We start from the raw sequence: 26,492 nt of genomic DNA, 5'->3' as shown, positions 1-26,492 counted from the left end.
AAACAATACACTTAAAATTGTCATCAAGGGCTCTGAGAATGGTTTGATTTGCTTCAATTTAAGTTTTATAGACTAAATCAAAATTAAATCATATTTGACAAAAAAAAGTCTTGATATATATATACACAGAATAGCATAAATAAACAAGACAACAAGCTCAACAAAATATACATATATATGTAAACATAAACAACAACAGTAACAAGCAATATGCAAATCATAAGAGCTTTATTGTTTTATGGTAAAATGTGTAATAAACAGCATTATAATGAAGTACTGTAGTGCTGCAGAGGCGGCCTGGTCTACAAATCTTCTTCAGGATTTAAGAAAACACATTTGTTTGGTACACACCAAAAAATATCACAAAATCATGATTTAAATTTATTTTTTTGTTGTTGTTCAATTTGTGATGCAAAAATAATAATTCCCTCATAATTGTTAATCGCACACATCTTTCAAAATAATCACAATATTGTTTGTTTGTTTATTAAGATCCCTATTAGCTTCTGTATATTAGTCACTATTAGTCTATCAGCGACTGTTATTATCAACTATTGTGTTTATAAATCCTAGTTCCAGTCACAGGGTTATTGGGATGGAGTGCCACTGTTTCCTTCTTGTTGAAAATGTTTATATGAAGGTTAAAATACACAATTGTGGTTCTTATTGTAAAACGCTTGCTCGACGTGCTCTTACTTTGAAGTCCGCGCCGCGTGGCTTCCCGCGCCGTGCTCTCTGGCTGCTGTTAGCTTTATCAGCTGTGCGGTGATTCATCCGGATGACTGTCGCCTGCAGGAGTGCCGAGCTGCTCTCCGTCGGGGGTTTAAGTAACGCCGAAGTGGCTGAAACTCGTTTCTCCTCTTTCTCTTCTCTCTCTCTTCAGGTCGACTCAGAGAGAAACAGCAAGCGGCACGGAGCGGTCGTATCTACTGTGGAAACTCTTTATTTTCTCATTTAAGGGGCTCCTCGCACAGAGCTAGGAAAAAAAAAGGACAGAAACATGCCGAAAGCGGTAAGTAACGTTATTGATTTGGTTTATTGATGTTTTAAGTCTCTTTTTTGTTGTGTCACTACTTTATAGGCAGTCAGGGCTGAACAAAAACATGACTGGTAGCGTCAATGGAGGGTTAAACTTCCCAATTCAGGTGTAATTTATCATCTTTTCTTACATTAAATGACTAAATGTATATTTAACTAACAGTACTTACTGTTAAATATGTGGTACAGTAGCATACTGATGCTAACGCTAGTACTTTATTACATTATATTCATTGGGTGGTTGTTGGTTTAATAGTGATTTAAATAGGATTTATGGAGGTCAGATGATAGTTTCTGTTTTTCTATTAAATGAGCTTAAATCACATCATAGTGACAGATTTCCCGTGTTAAAGTGATGCTGTCAGAGTAGTTTCCTCCACTCCCAGTTTGAGTGATCACTGTGAAACATTTAATTACACGTATTTATTGCTTTTAAACTCTCAGTGAATGAGTCAGACACCCACAAAAATAAATAAATGTGGCTTTAAACTAAACAAGAAATACACTTTTGAGGACTAAATCACAGCCAGAACAATATCCTCTTTTTTTCACTTTCACTGGGCTGAATTTGAATTATGTCATAAAACTTAAAATATAAGTAGGGTCTGTGTTAAAGGGGAATGCCGCTCAAATCACATGCTGTCTCATATCCTGTGGGGGTGTCCCATATGTGAGCAAGCATCATCCCCTCATTTGCTCTCCAACTCTAGGAACAAGAACCTTTTTGAGACTGATGTTCAAGACAACCACAGTGCGAGCAAAGTGTTTTAAAACTTGCTCACAGCGTGGGTGGACATAATCACAGGATCTATATCTTTTTGAAAATCGTTCTCTGTAATGCCTGTACACTTGTGCAACATTATAAACAAAGTGGGGGTGGTGGAAAATGTCCTGTTTATATCCTCGGGAGGTTGAGATGAATACAAGGTTTTCCCTGGGTCTTGTGAAGTTATTATTTTTCTAGGTTGAAAATTGGGGGTTTGCTTCCCACTTCATGTTCCCATAGTCATCGTACAGTGACTTACAGTATTTATAGTATCTGTGACTTTTAATCATCAGAGAAGCAGAACTAAAAAGGCACAAAAAGACATTATTTGATGAAGCAGTTCTAAATATTTGAACAGGTTTTTTGCCTCCAGTTGCTCCTGACTCGCAGTGCCCCACCCCAACTATTACATACTCTGCATTCGCACATGGCAAACGTCCCTCCCTAAGCTCACTGTCTGGAAATATCCAGCATTATAACCTGTTTGTTTTACAGTATTAAGCAAAATGTGATGGACATTTGTTAGGCGTAGATATGAGTAAAACGTATTTAAAACGGAACCGAATGTTTCCCTATCCTCTGTTCTTTATTTAAAAAGTAGAATAGAAAGTCCAGAGTTTCCTAAAACATACAATTACTAAAGTCTAATAAATAACTTGTGTAAAAGAGGATCAGAGTTGGAAAGATTTTAGTAAAAAAAGGCAGAAAACCTTCCAGACCGAGACAGGTTGAACAGGGCAGCGTATTGTGATGACAGTGACTGAAAAGCCCCGGTCAGTGTCATAAAGTGTGTTGTCGGTTTGTTTGTAATGGCCTCACGGTTGTCATGAGCGTCGCTGTGGAAATGACATCATTACTGTCTGATAGCAGCAGCGCACCGAGTCCAGACGCCACAAAACAGCCTTTTTGGACGATAATGTCAGACTGTTTTCTTTTCCATGATACAAAGACGAGAACACAAGCCTTGGGTTTTATTTTTATCTTCTGGTTTGCTGTCAATGCCTCGTGACTGAGCCGGCCCTTCTGCAACATAGCACGAAAAATATCAATATGACACTAAGTCTGCTTTAATGAAGTTAGTTATTCCTTTTTTTTTTTTTTTTTTGATGCAGTTTCCTCCAGAAAGCTTCGTGCTCTGGAGTTACTCCTGCAAATGTTGACTCGCACTTTGTGCACTGACAGGATATGTAAATAAGGGTTTATTTTTTGAGCTCTGTGCAAAGTGTGTAATTAGATTACTAGTTTGAAGAGTGTCAGTGGCTGAAGCCTGTAGCCAGAAATGTAGGCAGGGTGATGGCACCCAAAAGCTCCGGTCAGATGAGCCTTCTGTTACATACGAGCTGTTTAATTTATGGCTTCATGTACAGATTCTTTTCTCAATTAATCCATTGATTGTTTAGTCTATACAGTGTTAAAAATAGTGACAAAAATGCCACTTACAGGTTCTCTAAACCCACGGTGATGACTTCAGTTTGCTTCTTTTTTCCAATAAACAGTCCAAAACTCAAAGATATTCACTTTACTGTCAAATGATGAAGAAAAACTACAGTTATTTGGCATTTCTACTTATAAAACTGCTGTAACGATTAATAGACTATTATCAGAATAGTTGATGATTCCGTTTCTGTTAACTGACTGATTGATTAATCAAATAATTCTAGCTCTAGTTGTTTAATTGCCTACACATTTGTAAAGCATGATATATAAGTTGGAATAGTGATATACGGTATCATGGTAATGTTCATTTTTAATGCAACCTGACATCAGGCACCTTTTGTTAATTGATCAATAAATAATTTGAAAGCCAAAGAAGCAAAAATCAATCATAAGAATCCTTCAAATCTGTATGATTTGAACTTCTGGAAGAAATTAATTGTTTAAGGAAAGTCTTAAAAAGAAACATGTGTTTGATTTTATATGTATAACATATAAGAATAATTTGGGTAAATGCACCCAAAAGGACAATACTGTGTCAAAAAAGTTTAGTTGTGATATACCTGCCAGATACTGAACTGTACATATCAAGCATCCTCTTGCCCCTCTTTCTCCCGACCGTTAGCGTCTCTCGTCACTGCTAACTGTTACATAATACAAAAGTGTAGGAATTTAATTGTAAAGTAACCGTAGTCCCTGAAAAGCAAAGATCAAAGAGGATAAAAGTGCTAACTTGCCTTAAATCTGATCCTAACTGGCTCAGAAACCTACAGGCAGTCTGAATTATTTCAGCTTGGATACCTGGCATCATATCAGACATTCCAACGTCGTGTGTTGGGAAGAGAGAAACTCATTTTTTTTTCTAACCTAGGACCAAGACGCTCAGCGGTAGGACGTTGGACCAGATTTGAGGACTAGTGAAGGCTTCTGTATTGGCGTCTGTGTGACTCATGTTTCACTTATCTGAATGACACATTGTCAGAAGTAAATGATAGTCCTCCTTGGCTCTCCCAGAATCCTGTTTCCTCTCCGTCACAGCCCGCTGGCACAAACCGTACAAGGCGTGGCCACGATCAACATGGATGGGTGTTTCCTTTTCATGTCCAGTGCTATTGTTAGTGTTTGTTCCTTTAAATAATTGATAACTCAATCATGCCCCGGAACGCCCTCCAGGCCTGATTCACGAAACCAAAAATGGTTACAAGTCCTCGAACTCTAATTTACTATTAGGTGTGTTTAAAATACACTTACCAGATACCTTACATCCTAAAAGCCTTAATAAAAGGTTCCCCGTTCTCTCCATCCGTACAACTGCTCTAGACTCAAGTACTAGCAGTCGTTAATGGCTTATTACTCCCAGACCATTTCAGAGCAATCCCCATGGTGACTCCCATTGCAAAAGGCTCTTGTAAAGCCATGTAAACTATGCAGAGGGTTAAATATTGAATGGTCCTCACCGAAGAATGCAGTGCGACCTATTCACAGTTTAACTACTGAGGTATTGACCACCTCATTTCTTTAACTTGACCCAGAGCGGCTCCTTAACCTCAGCAGTCTGAAGGAAGGGCAGTTTATGATTGTATAAGGCAGGGAAGGGCGGTGTGTCCTTATACTTTAGAGGGTTAGAACGAGGAAATATTTTAGTATTCTTGAGGAATGGGTTGATTTATTAGTTTACAGAATAGTTAATTTACTTATTGTTAAATCTATTAATTGTCTAAACTCTGGCTGTAAATGTGACCTTTGTAGTTCTGTGGATTATTTCAGGGTGGTAAATCTGTGATATATTGGAGAGACTGTGAGCCAGAAGGGTTAATATGATACACTGTCTGTCTTTTGCATAGAATACTGTGTTCTAGTTTGTTTTGGCTACATATTTACTCTCACGTCCGTTTGGTAAATTTGTAGCTAGGGCCAGGAGACTGTTAGCTTAGCTTCAGCATAAAGGCTCTCAAACTTAATTATCTCCTCTCAAACTCACTCATTAATATGTTATATATAAAATCCCTCGTAAAATGTGTGCTTAAAATGTACAAATTTAACAAATGAGATACAACGTGTTAATTAATAAGGTTCTAAAAGGTGGGTTCTTGTTACGTTTTGACAGAGCCACGCTGCCTGTTTCCAATCTATATGCTAAGCTGCTGGCTGTAGCTACATAAAGTATTTACTGTACACACATGAGAGTGGTACCAATCTTCTCATCTGACTATGTGTACGAGCTGATTCCCAGAATGACAAACTATTCCTCTAAATGTAAAAAAAAAAGAATTAATCAACGTTTTCTACTGCATCCCCTGCGTTACCATAGAGCTCTTGTTACTTGTTGTTGTTTCTTGGTTACCAAAGCTGGTTACCAAAGCTGTGTACCTTCCACTAAGAGTGTGAAAATGTGCACATGATCTGTGTCACTGTAGCAAGTTAGAGTTGCTCCTGCAGCTAAGAGTATTGAGTCAGTTATTTCTGTAATGACCTGTGAAGCAGGGCTTTATATGGTTTATATGGACGTCTGTACTTTCCTCTGACTAAAGTTGCTCATTGTGGAACTCTGGGTCTTCGCCCGGTATATTTTTAGCATATGTGTCATGTTTTCTTTACCGCTCTGAATGGCCTCAGTTTATTGTGAGTTACCGTTGGAGGACTTACTTTCAGATCAGATATCGCTCACTCAGTGGTTTTCTATTGGCTTCTGCTCCACACATTCACATATTCCATTCTCTGATGGTTAGGGTGTGTTTTTTTAGGTGCTCCATCTGTAACCGTTGTAAATAAAGACTGTGATGTTGAGAGAAGCATCACAGAAGTCAGAGCTGCTGCTTGTAAATCATAAAATCACTTTTAAACAAGGGGAATCTCAAAATATCGCCCATTAGAGCCATTTGGGATCACTTCTGCTGCAGTTTTGTGGTAGTTTTTGGGAATCGGCTCCAGTAGAATGTAGATGATGATGGCGAAGCACTGCTGGGGCACTGCAGCTGAAAGGGGATCTTTGTTTTGCTGTGTAAAGTAAATGCAGTGTTTCCCCTCCTTCCCCTGCCTTTTAGCTGGTGTAAGTCGCCCCGTTGGACAGTTGACTCCAAAAGTTTCAAATTATAAAATGCACATGTGGCAGAGCTACAAACTCTATGTGGTTCTGAGTCCTTCCCCACTTCAATTTTTTTGGTAAAGAAAAGTTTTCCTTGCCACAGATCCTGAGTCAACTCTGCTAACCTCACTTGAAGGCAGCAGATGTTAAGTGGGTCATCCTTGAATATCCACTGTCTAGACTACTGTGTTCTTACAATATCCTGAACTGTGGTGAGGCGCTTTCATCCAATGCCGTGATTGGATTTGCCTTCTCTGTAGGATTTAAGCCTGTCAGTTAGTTGCTCAGCCTGTGTAGCATAGGAGTCGGTGGAGCTCTGAGTCACCAGAGAGTCACTGCTGCAGCCCAGACATCCCTTTTCCAGTGGGCGTCACTGAATTTGTTCACCGCTGAGGCTCTGGGCTACTCACAATGGGCTGGAGATGAAAGATGTCACTGAGAGGCTCTGTTAGCGGGCTTTCTGTCTCCACTCTGTGTCCACCTCTTTGTAGCGTTTTCACTGAGCATTAATAAGTTCAGTCAATACTTTGAGGGTCTGTGTCTTTTCATAACCCCACGCAAATACCAGAGACATTTGACATTATACCCACAGAAAAGAAAGTCTGCATGTGCATTACCTCAAAGCAGCTATTGTTAATATTTGTGCATTGTTGCATGGACTTTGCTGATTGCTAACCAAACCTACAATACAGAATATTGTTTCTCTCCATTATGGGACACGGTTGACGTCAGTCCTCATTATTCTGTGCAGCTCACCAGTCCTGCTATTTGTAATGGCTTTGAAATTGCACATTAATCACTGGGGTGGATCCCTGTGAGTGGACATTAAAATGCACTGTTCATCAAGCAGGTTTCAGTTAGATGGACCACCTCTTTTTGTATGCACAGGCCCTTCTGATCAATCATTAACCAGAGAACTGAAAGACATGCCTTTTTTTTTTCTTCTGTGAATGGGACTGAATGACTGAAGTAGCTGCCATATTTTAGTTCTCCTCTCTTTAGTCTATTCATTCAGAATAACATCCACGGTGTCTCTTATCAGCTTGGTACATTATGAGTGGAATTAGTGTTAGATATGCTACTTCTTAATACTCGTAGTTCCTTAAAATCAGAACTTAGAGCTGTCATTGAATATTCTTACCAAAAACACCATAGATTTTACAGAAGTATTCCCTTAATCAGCCTGTTTGACTCTGAGAAAGCAGAGATAAACACAGCACCCTGTGTGTTTACTCTGCAAATACACCCCCTTACTAAACACACACACACACACACACACCAAAGCAGAGCACTGCAGTTTAGCACGCTTTAAAACGGTTTGGTCCTCACCTATGAGAGCCTCTCTGTTGCTCCAGGTCAGCTTTTGAACTCCTGTTTTCTCCTGTTTTTCCACAGGTCAATGTTCGCGTCATCACTATGGACGCTGAGCTGGAGTTTGCCATCCAGCCCAGCACCACCGGCAAGCAGCTGTTTGACCAGGTACAGTGCATCAGTGTTGATGCATAAATATGTTGTCAATATCACTTTTAAAAGGTTTTGGAAACAAAGCGATGTGGAAATGATAAACAATTTGGAATTGGGTTTTTGAAAAAGTCGTTTTTTTTTTTTTATAGAAAAGATCAATACAAGTGGGCCAGTGGTGGTCTAGTGGTACTGATGAAAACAGATATACATAAACAGTACATACACAGTAAGGCATTTGTAGATGACAATTTCAATACCACTTGTCTGTATGATAAATATGAAGCTAGAGCCAGAAGCCTGTTAGCTTAGCTTAGCACAAAGACTGGAAAAGGGGAAACAGCCAGCCGGCTCTGTCCAAAGGTAACTAAATCTGCCTACTAGCACCTCTAAAGCTTGCTAATTAACACTTCTCATTTGTGTTATCCCTACAAAAAATAATACAACAAATTGTTATATACTATTTCTCTGCTTGGACCAACTGCGTGGCATTGAGCAGAGACTCCAGGAAGTTACTTATCCCTGCCAAGAAATAGCCTTGAACATAAGTCAACCACTGTCTTTTTTTGCTACCTGTTTTTTGTATGGATTAAACAAAATATAACGTGGTAATTAGTGAGCTTCAGAGGTGCTGTTCGGTGGATTTAGTTAGCTTCTCACTGAGCCAGGCTAGCTGTTTCCCCCTTGTTTCGAGTCTTAATGCTAAATTAAGCTAATCAGCTGCTGGATCCAGCTAAATATTTAATGCACAGAAGAGTGGTATCAATCTTATCATTTAACTCTCGGCAAGGAAGCAAATTTCCCAAAATGTTGAACTATTCCTTTAAGCTAACTGGCTTGACGTCACTGAGAGAGATCTGTGTTAGGAGAAAGTGTCTGCCCTCATTATCATCCCTCCAAAGCTCTTTCCATTCTTTACATCCAGGTCTGAAAGTTATCTCCTACAGACTGAGATTACAGGAGCTTTTGGCTTCAAGTGTCCGCCTTATCAGTCTCTGTCTTCCCGGTGAGGTCCAGGGATTATTATAAATGGTTTCCTGTAATGAACAATTGCATTAAGCGGACAAAGAGAACTAGAGGCATTCATCAAACAAATGATTAAATAGCAGTCATGGATAAAGTCTGTGAGGAAGTTACAGTCTCATAGCAGAGTGAAAGGTGTGGCCACAATATTGGGACCAGAGAGAATTTCCTCTTTCAGCGGTAGCTCCTTAACATAGGACATTTGCGTGATTGATTTTGATGAGACTGAAGCTAAACTATTTACTGATTATTAAATACTGAAAAATAATCTTTTATAGTAAAATTAAAAAAAAAAAATTGTGTTTTTTTGTTTTCATAAATGAATGCCACTATCATTTAACCTCAAATGTATTTCATCAGCTGTGTATAAAATGTTGAAGTTAGTTAGTGGGTTAATATTTGTCCTGTGACACAGTACAGTATTGTTAAGGGAGGACTTTTCTGTGAATTGACACTTTTCCTCTCGTATACAATACTATTGTGAAGCTCGGTACCTAAAATCCAAATGTAGATGACATGTCATTAGCGTGAGCTCCTCTGAGGCTCTGTGACAGCACTGGGGGAGGAAAAGCATTGTTTTAGCCACTTCCTGTATAACTAGTTTTTCAATAGCGAGTGTAGCCGACTGTGTCAGGGGATTCTCTCTTCATCTCAAAAGCACTGTAGAGTTGTTGTTTTTTGTAAAACAAGAAAGATGAATACATAGATGAATACAGGCATAATATCCCCAAAAATCAACTATATATATATATATATATATATATATATAAAAGCCATATTCAGAATTTGGTATATTATGTGTCTCATTGATGCCACATGCCCTTGTGCATACTTCCTTCCTTGTGCATACTGCTCTAAAACCCAATGTGTGATTTTGTTAAAGGAAGGCCTATTCGCCTTTGACATCTCTCTATTTATAGGTGTTGGTGAATTCCCCCGCCTACTTGTTAGAATGGCTCTCAGAGGGGTGTGCCACAGATAATCACTCACTCCCTGTGATAGCATCAGACACAGTTCAGTGCAAAGATACAATTTCCAAAATTGAGCATGGGAAATGGTCTACGAAGCCCCACACCTTGTCTGAAGTCTGAGCAGCCGTTCTCAGAGTTTGGCTGACATTTAGCCTTGGTGGTCGTGTCCCTGAAGTCTGTCAGCAGCCTGATTTAGTTTAAAATGGGTGCTTTGGCAGTAATCAGCTGTAAAGACACAGGAGTACGCGTGTTAGGAGTGTTAAACAGGTTCTGTGGAAATGCTGAGTAACAGCAGTGAGCTCATTTCCAGGGAGAGTGTGAGGCCTGGTGTGGCCTGTGTGGTCAGTGCTGATCATAGCCTTAGTCCCTGTCATGCTGCTCTTAAACTCGCTCTTAGAAACTTCTGCCACTCCCGTACACACCCTTGTACAGTTTCACTTCCACAAAACGCACGGCTGTTTCATTTTGCCTTGAGCCGCAATTGGAAAAATCCCAGCATTTGCGGTTTACAGTAGATGTACTAGTAGCCATGTTGGTCCTCAGTGTGGGTCCAGATGCTCTCTCCTGTATTAATGTGGTTTTGAAAGGCTTCCAGTTGCAGCTTCATCTCTTGAGGACTGGTTTGGATTGGTTAAAAGGCAGGAGGATTAATGTTAAACAGGTGAAAACATGGCAACATTTGAAACAGTTCAGCAATGTCTTGAACTGAATCCAAGTCTGAAGAATGTGGTTGACAGGTGTCAGGAGCAAAATATGAAACTAGTTCACTTATACACCCAACCCACATTGTAAAAGCCTCAGAAATTGCTGCCAAACTGTTCCAAGTGAAGAGAGGAAACATGTTGCATGATGGCTCTTCTTTGACATGAGACTGTAGCAGAAATATTCTTGGATATTTAGCTTTTAAAATACTGGCTTTGTAATACTCCCTGTACCGTTAAGTCCCAATTAATCTGTGGTTTGACAGCAATAAACCCATTTCCTTTGGGCCAGTACCCACTGCCCCCCTCACCACTCCCCACCACGAAACAGTCTTTGTGCTGGTCCCTGTTTGGGGCCCGACTGGTTGAACCCCTCCCTTCCCCTCCTCAGTCGCTGGAGGACTCGGCCTCGTTATTAAGCCCAAAGGATGCAGCGTGTAATGCTTTTTCAGCCCTGTGGCATTCCTCTCCCTCACCACAGGGCCTGAGCTCCTGTAAACCAAGCAGAGAAACTTTCACTCTGTCAGATCGCTGTAAGATGAGGCTACAGACTTAAGTCATGCTAACTGTTACTGGCTACCAGTACATATAATGTAAACCGCAACTGCACTGTTCAACCTAAAACAAATCTGAAGTTCGTAAGAAGTTGACAGAAATTGTTAAAGTTTAGCTTCTTCAACCTGACTGCAAATGTTTCACTTAGTTTACAGTTTCTTAATCATTGCCAGAACCAACTAGACGTGTGCTTCTGCTTATAACAGCTTGCAAAAAGGAGTTTGGCTCCCTTGAATTTATACAGATCTATGGCTTAATACAATCACCAGATATTTTGCAAGCAACTGCAGAGTAGAGAGAGCAGAGTATGATTCAGTTTCCTCAAAAAAGGCCAGTTGCCTACTATATATAATATTAGTTTGAACTGTTGTGTATGTGAGTGCTGGCTGTTAATAGGTTAATTCATTGATCCATTTTCTAACACTTGTTCGGGTCCAGGTTGCTAAATCATTATTTTGAACTGCTGGAAAGACAAAAAAAACAAACAGGTATTGAATTGCATTCTATGCGGTTTTAAAAAGGTCTTAAAAAGTCTTAAATTTTGTGAACACTGCAGAATGTCAGAGTTTTGAGTGTTTTGTTTTCTGTAATCTTACTTAAAACGTTCATTGGAGCGACCTAGCAACCCATTAAAGTCAAAGCTGAAGCTGCCAACCCAACCTGCTGCGATGTCAGTTTACTAAACCCGTGTCCCCTGATTCAAGATTTAATCCTCCTCTAATGAACTGTATTATTTTCAGTATTCTTTGGCAGCAGGTGTTCATAACATGTACAGCATGTTTTTAAAGCCAGCTCTTTATTTGTCAAATGAAGTACAGTGCTGTTAAAGGTTAGTAAGCTCACCCAGGAAAATGGTTACTTCCCTTACAGAACCGAGGTTGTACCAACTCTACAGTAGTTATCCCCTGAGAAAAATGGTTCGGTATCTGTAGCCCACTCTGTTTCTCTGCCTCTCACTCTGTAGACCCCAAAGCAAAACCACCATGAAAGGGCTGATTGTTTTGAGGCCTTATGAGTTTCATTACAGGTGAGATGCAGGGTTAGGGTTTAGTGCTCTCTCATTTCAGGCCCCTTCTAGTGCTTGTTGTTGATTCACTAAATACAACGACCAGAAACGTTCCTAGATCAGAGCCATTCATTTTTTTACTCCCACAGGTCAGTCTGCCCTGTATTTTGTCTTCTCTAGTAAGAGGGGTAGTTTGATTTATATTTTAACCTTGGCTTGAGCTTATCATTGGGAATGGGCTTGGCCCGAGTGTCAGGGTGTTGATTCAAACTTCGCCCAGGCAACTTAACACCTCACCTGGTGACTGGGTGGGGAATTTGGCAGTGATGCATTCAAAAAGGGCCCGGCACAGAGATCGCCCCACTTAACGACGCACACACATACACACAAAAACATGAATTCCTAGACAGGGCTGTTGGAAAATTTCTCTGCCTCTCCGAAGGCCATAAAGAGCCTCTGGTCGTTGAGGTTTTTCCTTAGGAGCCAGTGGAAAATGGTTGCTCCTCCTGTCGCATAAGTGATTATTCCAGATCTATAGCTGGGTTTTCACTTTCTGCCTCAGTCAGAAATTGGTTGAAAAAAAATCTTCAAATTGCTGATCTGAAAAAGTGTTTCCAGTGTGGTTGAAAATTTAAACTGGGTTCATAATCTGCCTTGTCGACGTTACTAACGAGGAGTTTTGGCTATCGCACTTTTGCCAGAAAGCATCAGCCTTGTAAGTTGGAGCAGACTCCCCGCCGCCTCCGCTGCCGCCACCTTGCTCCAGGCTTCTCAGTCTGTTCCTAGAGTCAGAGACAGGATGCTGGTCATGCAGCACGCCGTCGTTATAAAGTATCACTCCTCCTCACTGGTCAAACAATAGGACCACTTTGTGAAGGAGCAGCCATCGTCATGCTCTTGTGTGCTGTGGCATATTGCAACAGACAGAGATTCCCATCTTTCTGCTTCGTGTTACTTCAAGCGCACAAAGTAGAGAAAACACTCTGTTAATTATTGAATGTGCTGATGTTGTTTTAATTTGGTTGTAAATATAGTGGCTTCCTAACATTATTATTATTATTTAAACAAATAATCACAAACTCACTACAGGGATATTGTATTTCTGAAGTAAAAAAAAGCTAAAAAAAAGAAGCATGTTACGACAGAAACATAGACAGACATTGTGTAGAAAGTGCAAATAGTATTCAGCTGCTTTGATTTGATTCACTGATGTCACGACTGCTATGATGGACAGTGAAGGACACATAAGTCTCAGCCCTTACACATAAAAAATACAGCGATGTAGACCTGGCCGGACCCACAATTTACCGGCATTTGGGGCTTGGCAAGTGTTAATTCTCGACCCTGGTTGCGGCCTTAGTGCCAATCTCAAGAGATATACTCTGAAAAAGGAGCAGTGGAGTCTCAGTAACAGTGGTAGCCATCCATGGGACCGTCTCCCTGTCCAGAGTCTATCATATATTTGCCAAATGTCTTCAGACAACAAAGTAGTGTTTCAGAGTGTACTTTAATTTGTCCTGGCAGTAGTTGACTGTGGTTTGTATCATTACCTTAGCCAAGTCCATACTCAGGCCTGGGAATGTGTAATACTATGAGGGTTGCTCACCAGATTAGTCTGGTACCTGAGTATGTCACCTTAAGGTTAGATTCTTCAGGCCTTGCCAGTATTTGTAAAGCATTCAAAGGCCTTTTCACCACTCCTCACTACGCAGGAAGAAAACCGTCAGTGATTCATTTACATTTACTGGAAGAATTACCTCACTGATTTTTGACGTGTGAAGGCGTGATCTATTTCTATTGACTAGCACATTCACATCATCATCTCATAATCTGTTTTGCTTGAAGAGCAGGTTGTGAATTCTTTAGAGTAATACAGTCTTACATCTGGTCAAATTCATGGAAATTCCTGCATCTCATTTCTTAAATTGATGTGATATTACTTCCACTTAAACCAATTCATGTGTCTGCAACGACAAATTGGAACTATTTTCCCATTACAAGGTTCTTGCCTTTAATCTCTGAAGACGTTCATTGAAGATATTATTATCTGGAATATGTTGATGATGAGTTTTTAAATTCCTCTTTGTATCCAGGTGATGTGGAAAACTGTTAGTATTTTGCCCCAAAAGTGTGTTTTAGAGCTGGAAAACAGAAAACATAATCAGCAACTACAACAGTCATTTCTCAAGCAAAAATAGTGTAAAAATGCTTACATTCCTCAAGTTCCAGCTTCTCAAATGTGAAGATTTGCTGCTTCTCTTTGATATATATGATAGTTAACTGAGTACTTTTGAGTTTTGGACTTTTGGTCAGACAAAATAAGACATTTGAAGTTGTTACCTTGGGTATAATAATGGCATGATAATGAAAATATTAATTTGTTGCTGCCCTACTACTGTGTTTCAAGACTTAATAATTCCTTTTCTCTGTGCAGGTGGTGAAAACCATCGGCTTACGTGAGGTCTGGTACTTCGGACTTCAATATATGGACGGCAAAGGTTACTACACTTGGCTAAAACTCGACAAAAAGGTAAGATCCAGCTTTGAAAATACATATTTGTAGTTGTGTCATAATAATCCTCTATCTTTCAAATCATATATTATAAAGAACAAGAAGTTTGAGGAAAAACGTGTGTAATGTGTTATAATACTGCATTATTCAATCATAAAGCATTTTAATTGTAAATACTGTTGAGAATTAGGCCACACACTTATTTATACTGTTATGGTGAAATTCCACTGTCATTACGTATCATGTATATAGTATAAATATAAATACCTACAGGGTCATTTCACCTCTCCTTATGGAGTCAAATTCTATAAACAATAGAGAAAGAATGCATTCTTTTGAGGGGATGATACAATCAGAGCTCCAGTGTTTGTCTTTCAGTCAATCAGTAACCAGCGTATTACAGTATGTATATATTCACATGCTGTATTGTGGTTCCACTTCCGACATGGCAGCTAATTTTGTCTGGTTTCTGTCTATACTGGGCTGTCGGAGCGCCGCATGTAATCAACTCCAGATGGATTATTTGACAAGAGTGTGAACTCTTTGTGAACTAGAGCTGCCTTTGTTCTTCTCTGTTGTCCCTGAGTAAACACAAGTTACTGACTTATTCCTGAAGCTGCTCACAATCTAACTGGTCTAATATGTTACGCAAAAAGCTAATCAACCAGCGGAATGAAGTCATACTTGCAAATAAGCAGAATTCCAGATATTCATGATTGTTTTGGTATCAGAGTTTCTATGTTATTTGACAACTGTAGCTTTTTAGACAAAATGGTTTTGTATTATTATCCCACTTAAAGAACTCCACTGATACTAAACATACAAGTTTGTTCACAGGTCTTAGGGAGTACTAGTTTAAAAAAGTTAAAAAAAAAAATCTGGAGGTGTGGAGTTAGAAAGAAGTGAGTTTACCTGACCTTTGTAGCTCATTCCTTATCTCTGCGCGAGGCTACAGTAGCTGCTACTAGCATTACGCAATCCAATCTCTGAAAGAAGTGTCTCAAGTTGCATTGTGGGTCATGTAGAAGGCATGTTTTGACAAAGGAGAACATTTAGGGGAATAATAAATCCTCTCTTTTCAACTGTCCAATGTGAGTGCAATGCTAACTCTTTATACCTGACTCTACTGGCTCCCTGCTGCAGCAGTAACCACAGACTCAAAATGGGATTAAAGATATTTTTTCTGATGAATCACTTCCATCCTGATTGAAACGAATGTAAGAAACCATGCTAATCTATCAAGAGAAAATGGCCTCTTTGCACTTTATAATCATAAACAAGGGTTACTGAGAGAGAGAAAGGGTAATGCTTGCCTCAGTCAGCAGCAGTAAACTGTACACTGTATGCTGACGCTGCGCTGCAGCTCATCAGCACAATGCCTCGCTCAAACTGGAATATTCCCGGCCCCATTCTCTCCATCAAGACCGCTTGGTTCCTGTTTTGAAATTAGAGGAAGAGGCATTGTGTAAACACATACTGTAGCTCGGCGGTATTAAAGTGTATTTCCACTAAATGAGTATGGTAGATCCCCTTTCGGTAAGAGCGGTGCACCCATGACGCTGCGTAACGGTCAGCTAATGTTTCCTAACGTATGAAACGCTGACACTGACATTTATTTATGTTTGATTTTGATTCTTTTGTAATATAATAAATAAAAATAAATAATAAAAATAAGACAGATTAGAGGCTTGAAAGAGACATGATTTGTAAATTTTACTACCAAGTTTCAGAAAACCAGAGTCCTGATCAAAGCCCCATATACAACTCCCCTCACTACAATGCAGCATTTCCAGCTGGTTGACATTCTAGAAAGAACTTATTCATTTTCTTGGCAAGAGGTAGATGAGAAGATTGATGCCACTGTCATGTCTGGGGTAAATATGTTGCTGGAGCCAACCGCCATTAGCTTAGCTTAACAAAAAGAGTGGAAACAGGGGGGAAACAGTTAGTCTAGCTCTGTCCAACAAGAACTGTTGCCAAGCAACCAGCAGAGACTCCAAAGGAAGTCACTGCTCCCGGCCAACAAATAGTCACGTAACTGTCTATAAAACAGCAAGTTGTTATAATGTGATAATTAGTTTGAGCTTTAGAGGTGCTGGTAGATGTATTTCTTTACCTCTGGACTATTGACAGACAGTATATATCAGAGGTCAGAGCCTCCGGGTCTTAAAAGTGAAGCCTTAAACCTGCATACTTTCTAACCATTGGTCCGACTGTGTTCAACATAATGCCACAATTACTCTACTTCTCACTTGATTTATCACCTCAATAAATAGTTTCCAGGTGGGTTTATGGTCTCAGTCACTAGTTTCACGTCTTCTTCCGTATATCATGATGTTCATTTTGTAAATTATTGTTCCATTTAGATTAAAATAGACTTATAAATAGAGTATGACTTTAGGTGTGGCTACCTCATTCTCAGTGAGTCTGTCCAGTGCAATGCACTAGGTTCACAAACCTCAGATCAAACTGATAACTAGGCAGTGCTGGTTCCTAACCTTACCTATAATGTTGTCACAAACATATTTTAGTGAACTGTTTAGCAGCTACAAATTTTATTTTATTTTATGGTACAAACACGGAAGTGGTATAGATCTTATTTTCTAACTCTCGGCAAGAAAGCGAATAACAATATTTCCCAAAATGTCCAACTATTCCTTTTGGTACTATATGTTACTTAACTATGTTATAACTCCTCTCCAGGTGTCGTCCCAGGACGTAAAGAAGGAGAACCCACTGCAGTTCAAGTTTAGGGCCAAATTCTTCCCTGAGGATGTGTCTGAGGAGCTGATCCAGGACATCACCCAGAAGCTGTTCTTCCTACAGGTGAAAGAGGGCATCCTGAGCGACGAGGTTTATTGTCCACCAGAGACAGCTGTGCTGCTGGCTTCCTACTCTGTTCAGGCCAAGTTTGGAGACTACAACAAAGAAGTCCACCGACCTGGATACCTGCTGACTGAACGCCTGCTGCCACACAGGTGAGATATGCCAATAGACTTAGAGCAGTCAATCAAGCTTTGTTGTTGCATCACCGCCTGGATCAAAAGCTTAGATGCCATGTAGTGAAGTACTGGGTTTGGCAAGGTAAGGTAATTATTGGATAAAAAGAATTTAGATAAAGAAGGAACTAAAAACCTCAAACAGTGAGGAAGAGCTGCACTCATTAACACTGGTTGAACCAGCCAAAGAAAATATTCTTTGTGCCGGAAGCACAAACAAAAGAACAACGCAAAGTTTATGTACCAATCAAGTCGAGATAATGATGATCAGAAACATTCGAACAATTTCTTCCGTGTATGTGACATCTGTTATCTCCCGTTCACTCTGTATAAAGTTGCCATATCAACTTTCAACGCAATCATACATAGAACATATATAGATTTTACAAACCAAGTGGAGTAAATATACAGACACTTGTTGATTGGACAGTTTTAGCTATTGTCATCAGGACCCACAAGGAGAAATCAAATTGGGGTGACGGACATAAGTTTACGCAGCACTTTAATGATTCTGATGTATATATTTATGTTCTTTTAGTATCACAAAGAAATAACAGATTATAAGCATTATTAGTTTTATTAGACTGCAAATCGACCACGTTATGAATAATGATTTAATCGTTATTCATAACGTGTTATTTTTTTCTACCTGTTAATCATTAACAGGTAGAAAAAATGACAAAAAGTTGTCACATCAGAATCAGAATCAGAAATACTTTAATAATTAAAATAATTATTTAACATACACAAATACATGGAGTAGGATACAAATATAGCAGTTATAACAGTTTTTGACCTATTAATCAGGAAATACCTGCACCTGTGCATCTGTGGTTACCAAATTATTTGCTTATATATCCTTTATGAGATTGCTTCCTGGGCAGATTTCACAAACAGAAGTGGTTTAGTTTTGAAATCATCTAAAATTACATATTTGCTAGCTATCATGGAATCCTGCAGTTGGTTGGTTTGCTTTCACACCACAAACGATCCGCATCAGAGTCTGCTTGGAAGCAGACCGAAGACTCCTTTTGCAAGCAGTGTCGGTCTGCTGGTTTGGTTTGCACCAGGGTTCGACTGACAGCGTGCACACCACTCAAAACAAACCGCACTAACCGGGCAGACGCACAAGGGTCCACTTTATTCGAACTCAGCAGGTTAGGTGTGAAAGCACCCTAACGAAGAAGAGCATTCAAGAGGAAGATCAAAGCTAAATTACATAATTAATCATGGAACAGGCCACAAGGCAGAGTCAAGTGCACCATGAACAGCATGTGAAGAGTGTGGCAGCATCTTGTTATTCGTGGTTTTTTCCATTTTGATAGCAGGCGGCTCACAGCAAGGTACGATTTGGCTGCATGTGTCAGGGACTGGTGACAATCATGTACAATCATAGTGGTTCCTTTCATCCCCTGTAGAAACCGGCAGCTCAAATATCCTTCCAAGGACATGATGTTCCCTTTTAGTTCACGTGTCTGGACATATTGAAAGCCTGGAAGTCTGTGTTTTCTCACGTGTCCAGAACTTTTCATCACCTCCTGCATTGATTTGCGCTGCACAAACTCATAAAACTAGCATTGACAGCAAGTTTGATGTACAAGAGTACAGAAATTGAAATGATTATTACTTCAGATGGTTGGCTTCAATACGCCTGGCTGCTGTAGCTGTTTTGGTGACAGGATGCTTTTAAGAGATGAGATGTTGATATTAACTCTTCTCATTTGGGAATGTAAACACACAAAACATGAAGAAATGAGGTTTATGGGATTCCCCAGATTTCCCAAGGGGTTTGTGGGTGCCTGCACAAAATGCATCAATCTTGACTCTAAACAATAGAGTCCATGATGTTATTTATTAAATATGTCAGACTGTCTTGTCTGTTAGTGGTCTCTCTCTCTCTGTGTATGGAGCTGATCTTTGCAACTTTCTTCTCTCTTTCTGCAGAGTCCTGGAGCAGCACAAGTTATCCAGGGAACAGTGGGAGGAGAGGATTCAGGTGTGGCACGAGGAGCACTGTGGGATGTTGAAGTGAGTGTGTGTGTGTTTTGTATAATGTGTCACTCACTGAGTTAATGCACTTCAAGAATACCATTTAAAATAATAACTTAATGATGTCTTCTGTCCATTCTTGCAGGGAGGACGCTATACTGGAGTACCTGAAGATTGCCCAGGACCTGGAAATGTACGGCGTTAACTACTTTGACATCAAGAATAAGAAGGGAACAGAGCTGTGGCTGGGAGTGGACGCCCTTGGACTCAACATTTATGAGAAGGACGACAAGTAAGCATTGTATTTGGACAGAAACAGCCCTGCTTTTAGCGTCTTTTCTGGCTCTTGTTGTGTGCCTGCTTCTACAGTAGCTGCAGCCCTGTGACACAGAGGTAAATTGGCTGGGCCAGGTCCATGTCTGTACTTAATCACTATTCCTGTTCCTCTGCAGACAGTATGACAGGAATAACAATGAAGGCCAAATGGATACAGTCTCTGGGAGGAGTATCCCAACAGAATTGAAAATTAAAACTCAGCCGTTTGCTTTAATCTTTTATGTCTCTCAGTTGGGCAGTTACATTATTTTCAGATTCCCTGAGCTGTGATAATCTGTTTTTATCTTGAGGTTGTCACATAGTATGTCTTAAAATGTGTGGCCTCATATAATTGTGCCTGCTTTCAGTGGGTGTGTCATTGTCTTTTGTAGATACATAGGACATATAAGATGTCTTTTGTTCACACCTCTGCTTATAGAAGTACAACTATTACTCTACATACTGCTGAATGATAAAAACAACCGTGTGAAGCACAAAGTAGACGTGTGTGCCATTTATACTAAAGACCGTTTATGTCTCTGCAATACATTTGCAGACAGATTTGAATAGATTTTTGCATTTATTTATGGTCTTGGGAGGCCAGTTTTATTTCCCCGTGACTTAGTTTCTATTGTTTATCCACAGACAGTATGACAGAAAAACATAAATAATCCTGTTTTGTATTTGTTTGGTTTGATTAGATTTTTGTCATAGTGCTTCAAGGGTAACCTACTGTTTGAGGTCTGTTGAAGGGTGTTGCCAGAATCCAGCCTGGTCTTAGTTGTGATTGCCACTTTGTTTATAGGGCAAGACACTTAAGGAGGTAATCACCCTCTATTTGGTGAAATGAGCTCTGAGATCTCCTGTGGCTGGTGGCCTCATCTGCAAGGTTACTGGAGTGAAGTGCACTGTGTTAACGGAGCACTTCATCCCAGGTGACTTGCCTTTCAGTCACTGACCCTGTGCTAGAAATCCCCACAGCCGTACTCTCCTCTGGCTGAGTTTGATTCGAGCTCTTCTCATATTAAACTGGCTGCACCGTTTTGTGCCAGCGTCTATTGAAAGCAGTGTGGTCTACTTTGTCTGCCTTAGTGGAAGAAATGAGGTTGTTGACAGGGTAATGACAAAGTTTAGCAAGGCAGCTGCCCCACGAGGCCTCTAACTGAACCTTTACTGGCTAATTCTTTGTCTTATATCAGCTCAAAATGTTCTTCTCAAGTCTAAATCATTTAAATACTTTAACTGCTATTGTGTTAAAGTTCCCCCAGTCTCTCATTTAGCCTTATTGTATTTCAACTGTGGTATGAAACCTCCAACAAAAGGGAGAAACACATGGTTAAAGAACAGAACCAGGTTCTTGTGTCCTCGTGTGTGAGTCTGTCTCTTTATGTGCTCCCTGGGATCAGCAAAGAAATGCCTCTCCTCCACGGTGCCCTCTGCTGTAACCATGGCTACGCCGACTGGTTTTTCAAGCTGTGCGGCACTTAAGAATGTGAAGCTAACCTACAATACTGTCTCTCCAATGAGGGCAGCTGGCCCACAGTGCTGCAGTGCAGCCAAGGTTTCGCCGAGGCACAGTCAGATGCTGGTTTAACTCCTTATGCTCTGCTGCTCTGTTGAACCACATCACTGCTCATTTCATGGGACTTTTAGAGCTTTTAGAGCTTTTTTTTTTGGGTGAAGTTTTCGTCTTAGCAACCATCCTAGTCAGACACAGACCAGCGCTCGAAAGTAAGGATGTCTTGTTGTCCTGGGGACAATAAAAATAGCACCTGGGACACAAAGATATGGTGTCTGAGACTGAGAGATTTTATCAATGCAGATTCTTACAAAATCAATCATTAGAAAGAGACCAGTGTTGCCAGCCTGGCCTCTTGATAAAAAGCGATTCAGAACATCATGGCAAAGACTAAAAATATATTCAAATTATATTGTAATTCATTCCCAGTTATCCTTTTTTTACTTTAAATATGCAATGTCCCTGTCGTGAGTTTGTGATTATTTGTCTAAATAAAATGTAAATTTCCCTCACTGCACACCAATCCGAAACAGGTTTGCATTTGTGCTGCAGTTTGCATTGATGCACTTATTGATCAAACTGTTGAAATAAACAAGAAACAGTAACTCCACCAGTGACTAAAAGAATAATAAAAAAACGGATTGTGGGTGAGTTCAATGTTTAATTCAACTATAGTGAACCAAAGTTAAACTATATTTATTATGTAAAATGAAAAAAAAAACTTCAATATGGGACAGTTGTTGTTCACAGTATGTGAACCCAAAACATCTGTTTTTGACACACTGGCATTGTGACGTTGATTAATCGTTGGGGTCATTTTTACTTGAAAAACAACGATAGGTTTCAGCTTTTTTATATGTGAGGTTTGGCTGTTTTCTCTTCCACTTCAGGGTACGGAACAACTCAGCTCTTTTTGGGGTTTTTCATAATGAATAATCAATTTCATGACTTATGTTGGGTTTTAGGACATTGTTACTATTTCCCCACTATTCCTACCTTTTATTCACCAAGCAATAAATTATTAATTTTAGAAAATAGTTGCTATATTAATCGATATTGAAAATATTAGCAATAAGTATTTTCTTTTTTGCATTATTTATATCGACTGAGTTGTAAAATTGGTATCCACGCGGACTGCAACATAGCTGAATCGGAAAAATACCTTTTATTCCTCATGTTTTCTGACTTTCTGGTTCCACTAGCCATTGCTATCAAATGCTAATATCAGTCATATTTGTCACAGAAGGCCAGACTTACTAATGAAATTCAGCCACTTTTTCTCCAATCACAGACCTTTTCTGAATCACTGTCAGCAAAATAAAACAGAAACATGTTTGTACAAACATGAATCCATTGCTAAAGCACAGCTCAATAAACCGTAGACTCTGATAGAAATATGAAATTGCTGAGATAACTTCTCCATTGTTTTCCCAATTCCTCAAGCATGTGTCAGGGTCAGTAACTGAGTGAAATTCCAGTTCAGGCAGTACGGTTTCACAGCAGAGTTTCGCTACGAGGTGGATTGCCTGCCTTTCTAGATTACAACACTATCGGCTTGTCAGTGTTTACAGTGCCACTTTGTATTGTGCTGAATGAGATTGGCATCCGTTCAGTTTGTCTGGCACAAAAGAACAGCGAGCCACACCCCAGATTCATCCCTCATATTCAAACAGTGGATACAGAAATCCATGTTCACAGTCAGCCTGAGCGAGCATTATTCTAACGTTACAGTATATAGCAGTGGATTAATAGATAGATAGATGAATGACCTTGTCTGAAACTGTTTGCTGTTTGATTAAACTATCTTAAACTATCTGTATTATTATAATAAAGAGGGCTGAAACTAATGATTGAAATTATCTAATAAGTATTTCCTTGATGATTAATTTATAAAGTGTTAAAAAACTGAAGAAATACCGTTAATAATTTTTCAGAACCTGTGGTGGTTCTCAGTTTGTTTGTTTGACCAACAGTCCAAACCTAAAGATATTATATGTACCGTCATTTAATTACTATTTTTTTGTGATAATCCACATCACTGCAATAGAGCAGAGAGGGAAAAACCAAAGCACGAGTCAATCTATTTGCTGTTCTGTTCATTATTGGTCATCATTTGGCTGATTGTTATGATTTAGTATCGCAGTATAACGTTCATGTTCCTGTGCTCACTTCCTCAGATTGACCCCAAAGATTGGCTTCCCCTGGAGTGAGATCAGAAACATTTCCTTTAATGATAAGAAGTTCATCATCAAGCCCATCGACAAAAAGTCTCCGGTGAGTAATACCTCATCATCATCATCAGCCAGATTTAGATTTTACACATCCTGACATTTCTCTCCCTCTTCTCTTAAAAAGTCGTTTCCTTTAGTTTAAGAGTTTCTGTTCCTCTTCAGCTTTTAGAAGTATTAAGTTGCAATGTGTGTCTATACTTCAGCTCTCTGCTTCCGTTTTACCTGTGGTATCATGTTTCTCTGTAGTGGAGAGAGAACACCATTAGACATATCCTCAGTCGGATCTAGCGTACAGAATAGCCAGGGCTACTTTTTCAGGCAATGCTATTAGTGATGGACCCCAAACAAGTATAAACCTTATCTGTGTGGGTCAGGCTGTTTCACCTTTCACTATGAGTGGAGCAGTCTCTATAGTCCTGTTGTAGCAGTAGTATCAAAAGTTTCCCTGCACCTGCTCAGAGTCTACTGGAGTCTTTGTTCTTTATCAGAACAGCACAATGAACAGGCAGCTAAACGTTTTATTCAGCCTAGTGTTTGTTCACTCTCTTCCTTACTCCCCCTGTCTGTGTCTTCTCCACGTTGCAGGACTTTGTGTTTTATGCCCCGAGGCTGCGCATAAACAAGCGCATCCTGCAGCTGTGCATGGGCAACCACGAGCTGTACATGCGTCGCCGCAAGCCGGACACAATTGAGGTGCAGCAGATGAAGGCCCAGGCCCGAGAGGAAAAGCAACAGAAACAGATGGAGAGGTACGCAGACGCTTGGAAACATTTATATGTGATATGTAGATTGTGTTGAAGTTTCCTTCCATAATCAGTTTTCCACAAAGAAAAAGTAAAATTTATTCCCAAATGTATGTCCAACACGTATAAAAGAAACCTTTAGCTGCTAAAACATTTTTTTTGACAAGAGCAGGGCAATAATTCAGTTTAACTGTCAATTGAATTTCAGCTTATATTATATATATTCTTGAATTATCGTTCAACAAATTGCTATTGTCAGATTACTGATTCTGAAACACTTAAAACACCTCAGAATAATGTGTAAATGTTGAAAAATTCATCCATTAATATAGTGGTAATGATTTCAACCAATGCATCTCTGTATATAAAAAAGTGTATTATTTGATTAGGGCTGCAACTTTCTGATTGTTTGCTTGATAATTCAATTAATAACTTAATAATAGTAAAAACCGCCTGTAAAAATTTCCCAGGGCCCAAGGTGACATCTTCAATTATCAAAAGGGTTGACAATTATCATTTGATTGATTAATCGGCTAATAGTTTAGAGTTTAAAGCTTGTATATTCTCAATCCTCTCCTTTATTTAAAGGAATTAGAGCTGCACAATTAATCGATATATTTACAAAATTGCAATATGGCAAAGTGACGGAACAGCATTTTAATAACGTACAATATCATGCAGCCCTAAAAGGAATACACTCTTTTGGTAACACCATGACGGTGCTCCATTCAGTAGATTAAGCCCAGCAGGAACACTTATGAACAGCTTCATCTCATTCTCTGCTGTCTGAACCAACTCTACCAATGGACACTATTCACACTTTCAATTCATGAAGTTCAACATGTAAAGTAAAACCATTCATTGGGTAATAATACAGCATTCCTTTTCAAGTACGGCAGATTTGCCGAACTAAAAGTGAATGGATGTTGACCCCCCGGTCTCAGCTACAGCTGTCCGTACAGCTGTTCAAACACGGTGATGTAACGTCGAGCAGACAACACAGTAAATACCAGTGGGAGAACCATTAGATCACCAGGCCCCAGCAGACAGAGTTAGGGTTCACACACAGTAGCTCAGTGGTCAGTGTCTGTGAGAGAGGCTGGGCTGCTGTCCAAACACAGTTACAAGGTGGTTTCAGTCCCTTAAGATGGTTAATTTAAAACGTAATTAAACCCTGAGGGAGACCTCAGACTGTTGCTGCACTACAACATAATGAAATGTACGACCCGGCCCTCTAACGGGAATATTCAACCCCCTGATGAATGTTTCCCCTTTAATGGTTTACATTAAAACTTTTACATGTCTTTTTTATGATCCTTACTATAGATATATTATCAGTGTAAATACTAATTGAACACTGCATGATATATTTTACTAATTGTTAAAACTTTAACCAATTATGTGTGCAATGCATACAGAGTATAATAAGCAACAAATACAGTAAAACAACAAAAGAAAACTCTTGTATTCTCGTATTTTGACTGTAGTAATTTTCTTTTTAATGAGCTTTGGTCTCTACTGTTGGTGCTTAATGGACTAGTCCTAAAATTATTCTGTTCATGTGTCAAAATGAAACAGAAAATAAGTCATTTGTTGAGGAATACGATTAGATTACATAACATTCTCTGGGTTAGTGTTCTCAAATATGAGGATATGCTGCTTTTCTCCGGAGCAGAAATCAAACGATTAATTGAATAACCAATAGATATAAATAATAATAATTCTGAAATATGATATCTGAATATTATCAGTTTATTTCAGTTTTCTATGATAGTGAACTTGCTCTCTGAGAAGTTTTAATGAGCATTTTTTTTTTCCATTTGCTCACATTCAATAGACCAAATAATTAGCAGTGTAAATTAAATATTCTTGTATTGATTCATGACGGATTCATTGATGGTGAAAATAATCGTTAGTTTTGTTCACCTTTTATAGCAACTGTTTTTTATGCCATTATCTTATTTAAACAATTTAATTTAGGGGAATTGTGTTATCGAATGCTTGTAAATGTGGAGCAATTTCAAACTGCATGGCCTCCCCTGCAAATCGTCATCATGTGAGATTTACACAAAGGTTTAATTTTAACATGTGTGATCATGACAGATTTGGTGATTCTGGGCTCTTCTGTGTGTGTGTCTGTCTGT

The 26,492-nt window shown here is 39.4% G+C and overlaps 1 protein-coding gene across 1 annotated transcript in view; it reads left to right on the top strand.

Annotated features, from left to right (window-relative positions):
• The first annotated feature begins 775 nt into the window (after positions 1-775).
• The window catches only part of ezrb (ezrin b), a 32,507-nt gene continuing 6,790 nt past the window's right edge, over positions 776-26,492 (top strand). The window contains exons 1-8 of the mRNA XM_035678804.1: positions 776-1,012; positions 7,719-7,802; positions 14,475-14,570; positions 17,256-17,530; positions 19,496-19,579; positions 19,686-19,832; positions 23,552-23,648; positions 24,191-24,354. Coding sequence (XP_035534697.1) covers positions 1,001-1,012; positions 7,719-7,802; positions 14,475-14,570; positions 17,256-17,530; positions 19,496-19,579; positions 19,686-19,832; positions 23,552-23,648; positions 24,191-24,354 — 959 coding nt within the window. The 5' untranslated portion in view covers positions 776-1,000. The remainder of the gene's footprint in view (positions 1,013-7,718; positions 7,803-14,474; positions 14,571-17,255; positions 17,531-19,495; positions 19,580-19,685; positions 19,833-23,551; positions 23,649-24,190; positions 24,355-26,492) is intronic.

Source organism: Morone saxatilis, unplaced genomic scaffold (assembly GCF_004916995.1).
Source record: "Morone saxatilis isolate NCDOM2014 unplaced genomic scaffold, NCSU_SB_2.0 Contig7, whole genome shotgun sequence".
NCBI classification, from domain to species: domain Eukaryota; kingdom Metazoa; phylum Chordata; class Actinopteri; family Moronidae; genus Morone; species Morone saxatilis.
Note: the sequence above shows the minus strand (reverse complement) of the source record. Positions and strands in the feature narration are given on the sequence as shown.